The 14,198-nt window shown below is 37.2% G+C and overlaps 1 protein-coding gene across 2 annotated transcripts in view; it reads right to left on the reverse strand.

Annotated features, from left to right (window-relative positions):
• Nucleotides 1–13,970, reverse strand: part of itpk1b (inositol-tetrakisphosphate 1-kinase b) — a 49,136-nt gene extending 35,166 nt beyond the window's left edge. The window contains exons 1-2 of one of the 2 annotated variants that reach the window (XM_051869049.1): nucleotides 13,666–13,970; nucleotides 11,100–11,267 (exon numbers count right to left, since the gene is read on the reverse strand). In XM_051869049.1, coding sequence (XP_051725009.1) covers nucleotides 11,100–11,194 — 95 coding nt within the window. In that variant the 5' untranslated portion in view covers nucleotides 11,195–11,267; nucleotides 13,666–13,970. Of the gene's footprint in view, nucleotides 1–11,099; nucleotides 11,268–13,665 lie in introns of those variants that run through there. The other variant, XM_051869050.1, reaches the window with a different exon arrangement.
• Nucleotides 13,971–14,198: the final 228 nt, after the last annotated feature.

Below are 14,198 nucleotides of genomic sequence, written 5' to 3' on the forward strand. Positions count from 1 at the left end.
CAAGTCGTAGCTTTGGTCGCGCTATATGTTTGATGGGTTGAAACTTAAATGTCTGACAGACAAGATGACACAAGGTAACTATTCAAACATGAATAAGGTTGTCATTTAATGAACTGGAACAGCCTACTGATACCAGTTCTTCCCACAGATTCCCATTGGCTGCTCTTGCTGCTCCTGTCACATCTTAAAATGTTTACTAAATGTTTTTGAGTATTTTATGATTCTAAAAGACGGACTTGCCATTGAATAAAAAATATTGCATATGAACGGTTTCTTCGAGCGTCTTGGAGACGTTGCCGCAGTTCTTCTGGATTTAGTCTGTCTCAGTTTTTTTCAGTTTCTTCATGTAATCACAGACAGACTCGATGATGGTGAGATCAGATCTCTGTGTGGAGCATACCGGCTGTTGCCAGACTCCTTGTGCATACAAAAAAAAAAAAAAACTCACCGGATTATTACATTTACTTTTTTTTTGGTGAAAATAGTAACGTACCTAAGACTTTTGCACAGTACTGTATATGTATGTATATATGTATGTATGCATGTAGAGGACAGGAACAGTTCATATAAATACACACAAACACAAATATACACATTTATGCAGTATATGTGTATATTTGTGTATTATATATATTATATATATATATATATAAAATGTGTGTGTGTATATGTGTGTGTGTGTGTGTGTAAAGGTTTATATTACATTGTGAGGACCAAATGGTTCCCACAAGGATAGTAAAACCTGAGATTGTGGGGACCAGCCAGCAGTCCCCATGGGGGAAATGGATTAATAAACATACTAAATGATTTTTTTTTTTTTTTTTTTTTTGGAAAATGCAAAAATGCAGAAAGTTTTCTGTGATGGGTAGGTTATGGGTATAAAAACCTTTATGTCTATGGAGAGTCCCTACAAGGATAGTGAATCAGGTGTGTGTGTGTGTGTGTGTGTGTGTGTGTGTGTGTGTGTGTGTGTGTGTGTGTGTGTGTGTGTGTGTGTGTGTGTGTGTGCGCATGTCATATTTTAGAGTGCGTTTTTATTATTTAAAATGAATATCAGGTTGACTGACACTATGTCAAAAAAAACAACGCAGCAAATGGGTTAATATATAAAACCCAAAATAACCCAGCATGTGTTGTGTACAATATTTACCCAGTTTTTATACTGTACTTTGATTGTCGGTTGCTAAGCATCTAGTCATTACATTCTAACATTGCATCATTTCACACTAACAATGCGGGGTTATCACTGCAAAAGCGGTGCTAATCCCGCTCTGGAGCAGGGTTTCATAACTCTGGGTAAATAAGTAAATAAATAAATAAAACTTAAAAAAATAAAATAAAATAAAATACTTGGCTGAAGTTATCCAGGAGAAGTATGGTGTGAAACGAGATGCAGAGTTTTGGACTGAGCTGGGTCACAGTGACAGATCAGGGCCGCTAGATTTAAAGATACGGACAGAGGAAAGTGCGGTTCAGATTTCATTGGTTTCATTCTATTATCCAAGTGAAGCAGAATATTGGATAGAGAAAACAAAACATGGTGAGCACAATCACTTTTATTATGACTAAGATACGAAAGAAGGTAAAGAAAACAGTCCAATAGCACAATGTGCTCAGTTTTCGACATTTTCCTCAAACCATCCAGGTTAAACTAATAATGTAATTTATACCAGAAGATGAAAATCTCCAATAAATATTTTCTTGTTAAAGTGTTAGTTCACCCAAAAATGAAAATTCTGTTATTAATTACACACCCTCATGTCGTTCCACACCCGTAAGACCTCCGTTCATCTTCAGAACACAAATTAAGATATTTTTGATAAAATCCGAGAGGTACATGACTCGTCCATAGACAGCAATATAATCAACACTTTCAAGGTACATTTCAAGGTACATCACGATTTTTTTGTTAGTTTGTTTCAAATAGATCACGATTCTCCCACAATTCTGAACAGACAACTGAACAAAATAACATGTAATTTACTAGAGGTTGTGACAAATTGTTAATTGCTGTAGTCTATTTAAAAATATTTCATTTGAATTAATTACTTTAAAAAAAAAAAAAAGGGTTGAATGAATGATTCAATGACTCACTCATAAAGACTTGATTTGTTTCATTACTAGAAACCCTCATTACTCATAACTCATTTCATTAATACCTAACCCTTTTGAATGAATGATTCAACACATAGCCGACTCGCTGTCATTTAGGAATAGCGTGGGTGTTTGAAATGAGATTGCAATCTTTTACCAATTGATCGTGCAGCTGTACAACAAAGTGTCAAAAAGTTTAGAATTATCATTACAATATTGTGAAAAAGAAAAACCAAATAATTAGGAATGATCTGTCCCATATCAGTTATCAGCAGATATTTGAGTTTTTTTTTTATTTATTTTTTTTATTATTTATTGATATCGGTCAATATTGGTTCTCTCACCTCCTCTATTTTTACATTTTATAATTTTTATTCTTATGTTTATTTAAAGTTAATTTTAACACTGTAATCTTTAGCAAAACAATATGAATATAATTTTTTCATACTGTACATTATAATGCCTAAATTCACTTTTTTAATTTCTTAACAAAATAGTATAGAATTTTAATTATCAGCCATTTAACAATTATCAGCCATAACACAAATGTTTTTATCGGATTATAAGAATTTCAATGTCAGTACATCCATATACATACAATGCAATTGATAAATATTTGGACTTGATGTAAACCATTTTTTAAGTGAAAAAAAAAAAAAAAAAAATCTAAAAAATCTGATGAGCAAAGTCCAAACGCAGCCTTGTGTGCGATTCAAAGATAACGTCCATGCTTCACTAAGCACATTCATTTCACAGGCCTATGTTTTGGTACACGTGTGGTTACACAGCACGCATGTGACTGCACCAACCGTGATGGCTCTGCCAACTTCCTTAAAAATATTACACACACAAGGCAATATTGCACCTGAGATTTCTGTCAAATTTAGTCAAACAGACCTTCAGCAGTTTTAGAGTGCCTGTCCTGAAAGATTATTGAATGTCAATAGTACATAACACACATCTGTCAATCCTTCATCAGGCTTGTTCAATATTAAACCAAATCTATTTGACAAGATTAACAAACATTCTGTGAAACGTTTGAGAAGGACAAGAAGGGGATTGGAAATCGTGACCTCATTTCTTCGAGAACACAGTCATGACCTCTCTAGACCTCTGTTTATCTCTGCAGCTGCAAGCAAGGACTGCTTATAACCTCTGCAGGGAATATCACAGCCATTTGCCGTCTGGGACAGGACATGCACTCACACATGTTGGCGGGGAAAATACTTGTGGTTACCAAAAACACGAATCGCTTTGGTCTTACTCCTCTGTTGTTGCTATGCTTCCCTTGTTGCCCTGGTTACAAACAAACTGGAACTGTTGCTTGTTTAGTGTGTAGCCCACAATTAATTGTGAAATGAATGCATAAATAGAGTTTGTGCTACAAACATTCATAATAGTACAAATCATGAAGATTGCTTAGGGAGGGGTATGTTGTTACTTTTCTTCATGATCAGATGATTTTTCGCCTGTTGGGCCAAACCGTTCTCGTAGCTTAACCCAAGGCTCCAGACTGTGACCAAGTGGTCACATTTTGCGACCTTTTTTCCTGCTGGTGTGACTAAATTTTGTTAGAGGTCGCACTGGTGCCACCAGTGTGATAAGAGCTGGCCAGCTGATAAGAGCTGCCATTTTTGTTGCATATGAGAAACAGCAAACGAAACAAAAGTGCAACATTGTGCCATGAATGAACAAGTTATAGAAGGCTTTTCAATCCACAAATCACCAACATTCACCATGGATTTAATGTAGTAACGCTAACTGTAACCATGGTATTGTGGCAGAAACAGTCAAATGTATTCATCTGAGGGTTCGTACAGCCTTTTGAGAGTCAAATTCAAGCACTTTTCAAGGGCTTTTAACTTTATGATTAAAAATCCCCCCATTTAAGCACTTTGTGTTGTCCGATAAACACCATAGTGAGTACAAAATTCTTAACATTGTTAAATTTAACTGGTTGATGGGAAAAGCAGCATTCTAAAAATTCACAGTAAGGTATACAGAATCATTCATGGTATTTTAAAGTGCCCACAATAACAGTACTGTGTATGTTTCATTATCATGTATTACAGAATACCGGCTACTAGCAACACACTTAAAACTACCGTACTGTTCCGAATATAAGATTTTCTTGAAAATACATCCATAAAAATGGGGTCATCTTATACTTAGGGTCTAGAGTTTTTGAAGAAGAAATTGACAGGCAAGTGTGTCAGTACGTAGCTGAAAAAGAAATGAAGGGCTGCACATAACCAGAGCCGCCATCCAGTTGAAGGCACTGGATATTGCCAAAGAGCTGAACATGCCCATCAACGAGCCCCTCATTTCTTCTTTCGTCTACGTACTGACACACTTGCCTATCAATTTCTTTGAAGCCGATTTGATGCAGCGTAACGGTGCATGTCCACGGGGTGGAGTAGAGCAAACGTTTTCAGCTCATTGAATTGAATTGAAAACGCTCGCACCGTAAGAATGATGTGGCATAATGGATTAGCATTACACCGCAGAACAAGTCTTGCCCAGCACTTGCCCTCCGACTTCAGGGAGAAAATGCTGTCTTTTCAGCGCTATGTGATCGGCCTAAGGAAAAAACATTCATATCCCCTAGATCAGATACGAAATGCGGATCAAACACCTGTGTTTTTTGACATGTCAACATCTGTCACTGTACATAAAAAGAAATCAGTCATTGTGAAACTAAAATCTACTGGAAATGAGAACTACAGGTTATTTTTATGGTATGCCATAAAGCGTTCATTTTTAAATGTGATTGCTGGTCCATTTTACCAGTATTTACCATTCTTTCAATATAAAAATTAGAAATTAAAATATGAAAAATATGCAATATGAAAATTATTTTCAAATAAAAGATGATCTTTCTAAAAGAAAAAGCCTTTTTTTTCCATCTTGAAAAGGGGGGGGGGGGGGGGTGTGTCTCATTATAATCAGGGTCATCTTATATTTGGAACAATATGGTACTACGATAACTTTGACCAAAGAAAGATTAAGAAAGCTGAAGAAAAAACGATGTTTAAACAAAAAGCAACATGTCCAGCAACAACGCAAAAGAGAAATAAGAAGAATGAAGAGAAATAAGCAGACTCCTTTTGCCCAATGACATGAGGGCAAGTAAATTTAAGATCATTTTATTGTCAGGTGAACTATTTCTCTAAATCTAAAATGAAAGCAATTCATTTTTATGCAACACTGTTATCTTGCAGGATCTCCAAAACCAAAATGAATCTCTAGAGAAATCGAGACTAGAGCTCATAGAAGACTAGCGGCACTGTCAGAGTCATTGCCAAAACATGAAAAACAACAAGACAGTGCTAGAGAAAGCCTGTCCCAGAAAATAATACAGTCATTTGAAAGGTGTGACAGGAGTTAGAACAGCCGAATAGATCTTCCCTCAACTCAGATTGATTGACTCTGGACAGCTAGAGTAATTTGGTTGAAGAGGTTACAAAAGGATTAACATTTTAATCCACAAAACATTTTAATCTGTGCTAGTGTGATTGACGTGCTCAGAGGGTCACCAATGTATTCAAGTGACATTCAGACTTGCAGTAACTTGATTTACTCAAAAATGTGAATGTCCTCGAGTGGCCCAGCCAGAGACCGGATTTGAACCCAATCAAACATCTTTGGAAAGACCTGATAATGGCTGTCCACCAACAGCCCCCATCTAACTGGACAGAGCATGAGAGGATCTCCAGAAAAAAAAAAGGCAGAAAATCCTCAAATCCAGGGGCTCGGTTGCACCAGCTGTGCATAATAAGAGTGGGAATCTCTAGGCACCTCATGATTCGATCCAATTATGATTCAGAGGGCTGCGATGCGATGATAAAACGATTATCGATGTAAGTGAACATTGTAAGCATATAAAAAAGCAAAGCACGTGTTTCTCACAGTGCAATGAAGCCTACAATTGCCCTAGTAATTTGCTTCAACCTTTTTGAAATGTATGGAAGATTATTTATATTTAATAATATTTAAATTATAAGGTTTAAGGGTTTTGTGTGTTTGTGTGCGCATGTGTGGAATTTATTGGAAGCAAACAGAATACGGCTGTTTCTAGAACACAAAGTGCCATTGCGCATCTGCGGTTAAAAGCGAAACTCAGAAATTATTCAGAATCGCTGAAGAAAGAATTGCAATGCATTGGAGAATCTTTTTTTTCTCTCCCACCCCTAGCTGCAACATAAAAAGATACCAAGTTACTTACGCACTATTAATTATTTTTGAATTGCACCATTAAACTTAGTTGAAACGTAACTAAGTATAAACTAAATATTTACAAATATGTGGATAAAAATTATTATAAACGTTGACAAAAGTCACATGTAGCAGATTATGCATTTGAAATTGTTTTTGTCTTTCATCCACATAACGAATCAAAAATATTGATGACTCATGTTGTACTAAACAGATTTCTGTCCAATCAAATGCTCTCAACAATGAGAATGCCCCTTCCAAAATACTACCTGTCTCCAAGCTAGCTAGCTCAAGTCCTTAATAATAATAAAAAACAAAGATATGACATCCAAAGTATGTAAGGTAACAACTCTTTTATTGAATCCAAAAGGTTTTAATTATATTTTGCTACATATAAAAGGTATTTTAAAGATTTTGAAGTGTCAAAAGGTCATGTGGTTTAACCATCCAAAGGCCAATACAGCCATTTCATTTGTGATTAAAATATCTTAAAATGTAATAAATGTAGATTCTGGCATGATTTTATAACATCATATATCAACATATTGCAAAATGGTATTAAAATTATGTGTAGAAGTCGTTGCTTTGTCATGAGAAAGAATGTCCGAAAAAATGAATTTCATTGATGTTATTCGGAGTAACCAATATAAAGGGACCATTTTGGATCAAGTCATGTGGTCAATATCATCTGACAGGATGTGACATCATTCAGACACATGCAAAGGACCACATGGTCATGAAGCAAAGCAATTAACTCTCTCTTAACTATTTGAAAATGTTTTTACTTTCTCTGAAACATCAGGTCATTCAGTACAACCGCTATAAAACATGGAAAATGTTGTAATATTTCAAAACCTAAATATAAAATGTTTGATTGTCCTTTTGCTAACTAGCTAGCAAACTAGCTAAATATCAGCCTGTTAGCATTGTTTGAAAATATCATCATTCGGTATAACCAAAAGCGTCATTCGGTGAAACCTAAATTTTGGTTAAACCGAATGACTTTTTTAGTGACGAATTTTGTCCATCTTGTAAAAAATGACAAAAGCAGTGATAATTGATTATAAAAACCACAATCTCATTGTTAACACTTAATAAAACTTCTAAATTAATTATATCTCCATTATGTTTTTTTACACTTTTAAAAACCTTATTCGTCAATGACCCATTTACAATGAATAACAACATTTTTTTTGTCTGTTTCTCAAACAATACTACTTTATGGCTTCAGAAGACTTGGAATAGAAAAGTCTTTAACATTTTTCCATTGTTCAATGGAAGAAAATCAAACAAGTTCAGAACGACATGAGGGTCAGTAAATGATGACAATTTTCATTTTTGAGTGACGTGTCCCTTAAAAAGTGCTAATGTGTAACACACAAAAACATATCCCTTTGTTCACTGGCTGACAGAGTTGACCGCTTACACTGAACACATTGTTGTATTCCCTCGATCCTTCACTTTCTCCAGCTCAGTCACACAATTCCTCACACACAGTCACAGCCACTAAGGAAATCCGATGCAATGCTGGCTTCACACATTACACAATTGTTCATTCAGCTGGAGACAGAGACAGTGGGGCACAACGAGCAAAGACAAAAAAAAAAGAAGAAGAAGAAGAAGACCAACCCCACACACACAATCTTTCACTACACCACACATTTACGACACACACAAAGCGCTGTAACCTTAACCCTTTGCAGGTCCAGCAATTCAGTTTGCTCAGGTTACGCACGCAGCCCATACAAACACAGCACCCAAGTGCATCGTCCAAGTGCTTGCTATGCCAACTTTCACTCACTCATTCACTCTCTCTCCCTCTGAATGTTGGTTAATAATCCAGGGGCCCTTCAATGATGAGCAAGCCAATCTGCCTAACTGCAAAGTCATAGGGAATAGAAGTGCTGGCACAGTGTTAAAACAGCCAGGCCAAGACTAGTCACCTACACGCACCATGTAAAATCATTCAAGGGTATCATAGTCTGGATAGCAGAGATACTTTAGCCAAAGAACAGTCAGAGCAGAACAAAACACAGGCTTGAGGAAAATACTGCAAATATTTTACAGCAAGCTCGGTTTTAAACAGGCAAATTACCCTTTTGACTTTGTGCATTGTGAACGGAACAAAATAGATGACTCTTTATACAAATTAGACCTGCACGATTAATTGTTAAAAGATCGCAATCTCGATTCAAATGCCCACGCAATCTCATTCCTAAATGACAATGATTCGCCTGTTTCTATTAAACCTTTGACGAAATCATCAAGGAACATTCCTATCTGTGTTTGCGCTGACACAGAGACAGCAGGAAACAGCTTCACAAACAGTCTTTCACAGTATAGTTGTGTGTTACAAATATTCAAATGATCACAGTAGTACTGGGATAAAAGCTTATAGTTTGGATATAAACACTGATGTCTACAGCACTGATCAAAACACAGCAAATCAGCTTTTGAAAGTAACTTGGCGCTTCAAATAACGATTGCCTCATTACATCGTTACACCAGTAGGTGGCGACAAGTGACTGTTATAAAATGTATTTGTCATTGAATCATTCATTCAAGAGATTCGTTCAAAAATGCTGATTCATCCAGTAATGAAGCAAGTGAAGTCTTTATGAGTGAGTCATTGAATCATTTATTCAAACTGATTTTTTTTAATAATTCAAGTTAATTAAACATTTTTAAATAGACTGCAGCAATTAATTCTGTCAGAACCTCTAGTAAATTATGTTGTTTTGTTCAGTTTGTCTGTCCAGAATTGTGGGTGATCTTTGTTTGAAACAAAAAAAAAACACAAACAAAAAAACAAAAAAAACATGATTCTTAATTTATCCGGAATCGTGCAGCTCTAATACAAATAAAACCACTTTAAAATAACCCTGCAGAGTAAGACAGAATCATATATTTTTGGGAGGGGGAAAGTAAGTGAGCAGCCATGCAAAACTCACCACCACAATGTTAGGGTGCTGAAAGTGGTAGCCAGGAAATTGCTATTCAGTTGCCAGAATGTTCTGTGGTTTTCACCATGTTGCTATGCAGTTGCTAGGGTGTTCTGAGTGTTTGCTTAATGGTCCAAGACAAATTAGCCCAAAACCCAAGTGTATGTTATATTCTGGCCCTTACATATGGCTCAGGGGCCAGAATTTAAGTGGAGAAAAAAAGAATTTGAGGACAAATTATAAAAAATACTTAGGAATGTTCTTAAAGGAATAGTTCACCCAAAAATGAAAATTATACCATAATTTACTCATCCTCAAGCCATCCTAGGTGTATATGACTTTCTTCTTTCAGCCGAACACAATCAAGGTTATATTAATTAATATCCTGGCTCTTCCCAGCTTTGTAATGGTATTAAATAGTGTTCAAGTTTTTGAAGCTCCAAAAAATGCATCCATCCATCATAAAAGTAATTCATATGACTTCAGTGGGGTAATAAATGCCTTCCGAAGCGAAACAATGGGTTTTTATAAGAAAAATATTTTAAAATTTATAAACTATAATCACTGGCTTATGGCAACGGCCATATGCACTTTCACAAAAGAGTCGAGATCTGGCGGAAAGGTGACCTCCGACCCGATGTAGGACGCATGACGTAGGCGTAGCCTAATGCTGCGTTCCAGATGAGGTGGGAATATCCCAAATTAAACGTCCCAATTCAGACCTCAGTGAGTTTCAGTCAATCACACGTCACTACATCATGTTGACCACATGATGTCGTCATGCTTTGAAAACAGCTGACAAAAAGCAAAAATTAAGGTATCATTATATAAACAATGTCTAATGTTAAAGTTTGTTTTTACGTTTATGCTCATTGGGAACAGGGCTTGCCGACATCTTGGAAGTGACGTCAAATGACGCGTCTAACTGAGGTCGGGGTTGATCGATGTACAACGAGTTCACACGTCGAATGTCCAACTTTGAGTTGTGTTGCATACGTTATTTCCTAGAAGGGAGCAGAGGGCGCTTCCGCGTTCGCTTATGCTGTGTTCCATACAGATCAGAATTAGGATTTTTCCCACCTCCTTCTGAATAGAGCAAAATTATAATTAAATCGATTTAGTTAGAAAACAAAACAAACAGTAGTAACAAAGGATTTTATTCAAAAAAAAAAAAAAAAAAAAAAAATGCACCGATTGCTTAAATATTAACAACACACCTTTCCTCAATAATTCATGTTTTGACTTCTTGAGTAATCCGAAATGCCTGACATGTCAAGATTTGCTCAACCAATGCATGAGTTTGGGATGGGCTATCCATTTATCCAACCAAAGGTAGACAGGGAATGTTTGGGAAAAACCATTTAAAACTTGCAAAATTGATTATTTTTGCTATACAAGTGTGGTACGAGTCATCTGTGCACTTCTTTAAATCAGATACACAGTCTGTCAACCTAAACAACAATTTCTGCTTATGTGACACTTCCACAAGAAATAGTGTCTTAATATGCATCTTATGTTAACATGGATCTCTGCTGCACAGTATTACACAACCTCAAGCAAGCAACCTTCCTGGATCTTTCTCAACCACAGTTCAAAGTCCTTTCTAACATGCACAATGAAGAAAACTTTCAAGAAAAAAATCCTTTTTATTCAAATAGCTCGATCAACTGATCTGTCAAGCAGCAGACTGATACTGGAACAAAAGCAGACACAGAAAATAGCTGTTCTGGATGAACCGCTGACCACAAGTACGGCCTAAGCCCAACAGCAACAGACACCTGCTGTGCTCTTACATGGAAACACATGCAGGAAGAGATCCAGGCTGATGGATCTATATTCACCTCTCACCTGCACATCTCTGCAAAGGCCAGGAAATTGAGTTTCTTCATCTTCTTCTCGCTGAGCCAGTAGCCCACTCGTCTGCCTCTCAGGAAAGTCTGCATTTCAGCGGCTGATGGCCAGATGTGACAGCAGTGTCACTCCAGTGAAAACAGGAAACAGTCTTCTTATACAACCCTGTGAAACCAAAGCCGAGAGAGATTATCAGTGCCTGAAATGATGAACATTTTTTATGAGTGTTAAATCAAAGACAGCTAATGACTTACAGTGAACAATAAAGAGGCATAAATGTGTCTGTAAATATACTAGCCAGATTCTGCCCAATATTAATGCTCAAGTTGGACTGTGAATCTCCACCGCTTTGATGTCGAATCTAATGAACTGCCTAGATAAAATGAATTTTTGGGTATCACAATCACTTCAGTTGGAACGTTAGATGCACTGTATGCGAGTTTCAAAGTTCTATTAGAACATTCAATTTAGAACATCATGGGATGCATCATTCAATAAACGAATCATATGCGAGTTTGCATAATGCAAACATTCTCTGGAAATTCAAAACCTCATTGGTGAGTTCAGAGCCTTGATTCGAAAAATCAATACATTATTTGAGAGTTTATACTACGGGGCTGTTGAATGCTTGAATCTGATTGGTTGACCAACGTTCCAAATGTGTAATTATTTTCAGGGAAACGCACGGCTAAAGTAGTTCTAAGCACGTCTTGACCGCATTGCAGTTCCATATCGCTAAATGATTTCAGTTATTTCAAAAGGCCCTACAGTCGCAAAAGAAACAAAACCCACAATGACACCGACCATGGTTTTTGCCACAAAATACATTTTATTGTGTCCTGAAAGCGCATACTCTCTCGCGCTCTCTCATAGTACGGACACAAACTCGCACAGAAATGTTGTGTCAGCGCTGCTCAACTAATTAATTAGTAAAATAGTTCAGCAACTTAAAAGCTACATGACATTCTCACCAGCGAGGTAATAACTGCGGTTCTTGAGGTAGATAAACTTATAGTTTCGCTAGAGACACTGCTGGCGTGAGAGAGGCACAACAGACTCAGGTAAGCTAGGCTAATTCACATATGTTTATTCTCTCTCTCTTTCAACTGCGTTAATATCAAAGTCCCTTTAAGACAAGTCATTTCACTCGGCGGCCATCTTTGAAACGCTTCTCGGGCATTCAAGTGCAGCTCCTGTCTCTTTGAATGGGGAAACATCAAATTCTCCAAAGCTGTTTGCCAAGCTTTCGATTAAATTTCATATTTGAAATCACCAATGAAATCTGACAAATATCTCATAAATTTTGTTTCTAAACGCTCAAATTTTTCAGGCTGGATCAAGCTAATGCGCAGTCCTAAGTGCGCATCTGACTGTTTCTATAGGAACTGGAGCTTCTAACAGTGACGCGATGACTTTACCAATTAACGACTGGCTCTTATTTAGAACGCGGGACTTATTCCGCCATATTGCGCATTGCACTTTCTCCCATTCAAAACAATACGAGTGACGCATCTTGTGTTATTCTATAGTCTTTGGTTAATAACTGTATTAACTGTACTAGTCTGCTATCAAGGCTCAAGCCTCGTTCTGAAACGTTTTGGAATTAGCAACGGAGGCTTGGGATGAGATGCGTAAGAAATTAGTCCCACACACAAGAGTGTTTTAAGAACAAAAACCTGACAAATGTCTTGAAATACAACATCGGAACAGTGTCTTGAGCTGCGGTAACCGTAGTATAAGCGGAATAATGGACTCCGGGCCATTGAATTCTTAGAAAATAACGCACACCCGAGGTGTAACGGCCACAACGCATTACCACCTCTTATTTTCTAAGAATTCAACAGCCCAGAGTAAATTATTCCTTACTTCCTTTTGATTAGAATATTTGATAAATAAAAAATAAAAACCACAACATAAATTTAAAAAAAATAAATAAATAAATGATTCGAACATACGCTGAATCACATGCGAGTTTTCTATGCGAATATTCGTAGCTTTATGGGCGATTTTTTTTTTTTTTTTTTTTTTTTTTTTAAATGATGCATCACATGCGAGTTTAAACGTTTATTTGAATAATCGATCCATAACATGCGAATCTGAGTGAAATATACGAACAGTTGACGCATCACAGTCCAGGTAAACCGTGAATCGAACATTCGATGCTTCACAGGAGAGCTGAAACTTTCCGATCATTAGAAAGCACCAAGATGCCCACATATGCTGTCCAGGAAGGCAGCTCACTAGAATTTGAAACGCAGCCCATGTGTCCCTTCTGGTTTAAGACTTACTTTCACTCTATCATTGCTTCAGAACAGTAATACACTTGATTCTACCCATTATACATATTCTGTTCATTTTTGAAAACACATCAATACCATGGATCCAGTAGGACTCCTGAAATCCGCCATAAGCAACCCATTCAGCAGCAGCGCAAACAAGCTAGCACTGCACCTACTTTTACATTCAGATCATCTCAAGTCTTACTGATGGATGTCAGAAAGCTTCAACTGTTGTTTTCTCCCCGGTGGACACATTGAAAGAGCAGATGCAGAAAAGTAAATACCTGTCTAGCGCATGTTTTCGGACTCCGATTAGATAGCAGTTAGCTAGCTGGAGGGCAGTCTGGTCTCCATGACTCGTGTTGCCGCCTGTCTGTCGCTGAGACTGAGAATTAAAGGCGCTTTGATGATGATCAGATGAATCGAATGCGTTCGGGTCTCAATCCAGACACCTAGAGAGCGAGCACTGCCTCCTCCTGAGGTGGGGCTGGGCTCAGTTCAGTCTGGCTAGCGTGTGTGTGTTCCTCCTGAAGCATGACAGGAGGTTTGTGCTGCTCAGCCCCTCACCGCTGCTGAATCTACTGTGTGAATGTTGCCGCAAGGGGGCGCCACCGCAATACAATCTCTGATATTGAGAACTTCACGCGCTGACTGGGTTTTGTAGAAAACAAGGTAATAAATTCAAACCACTCGCTGTGTAGTTATTTTTTGCGCGATGGAAAATACTTGTTTTCAACGTGCCTTACGTAAAAGATGACTGCTGTAAATTAGGCGTTATAAACAACAGGTGTTCCTGTATTTCTTGTATACAAAATGT

Source organism: Ctenopharyngodon idella, chromosome 17 (assembly GCF_019924925.1).
Source record: "Ctenopharyngodon idella isolate HZGC_01 chromosome 17, HZGC01, whole genome shotgun sequence".
Lineage (NCBI taxonomy): Eukaryota > Metazoa > Chordata > Actinopteri > Cypriniformes > Xenocyprididae > Ctenopharyngodon > Ctenopharyngodon idella.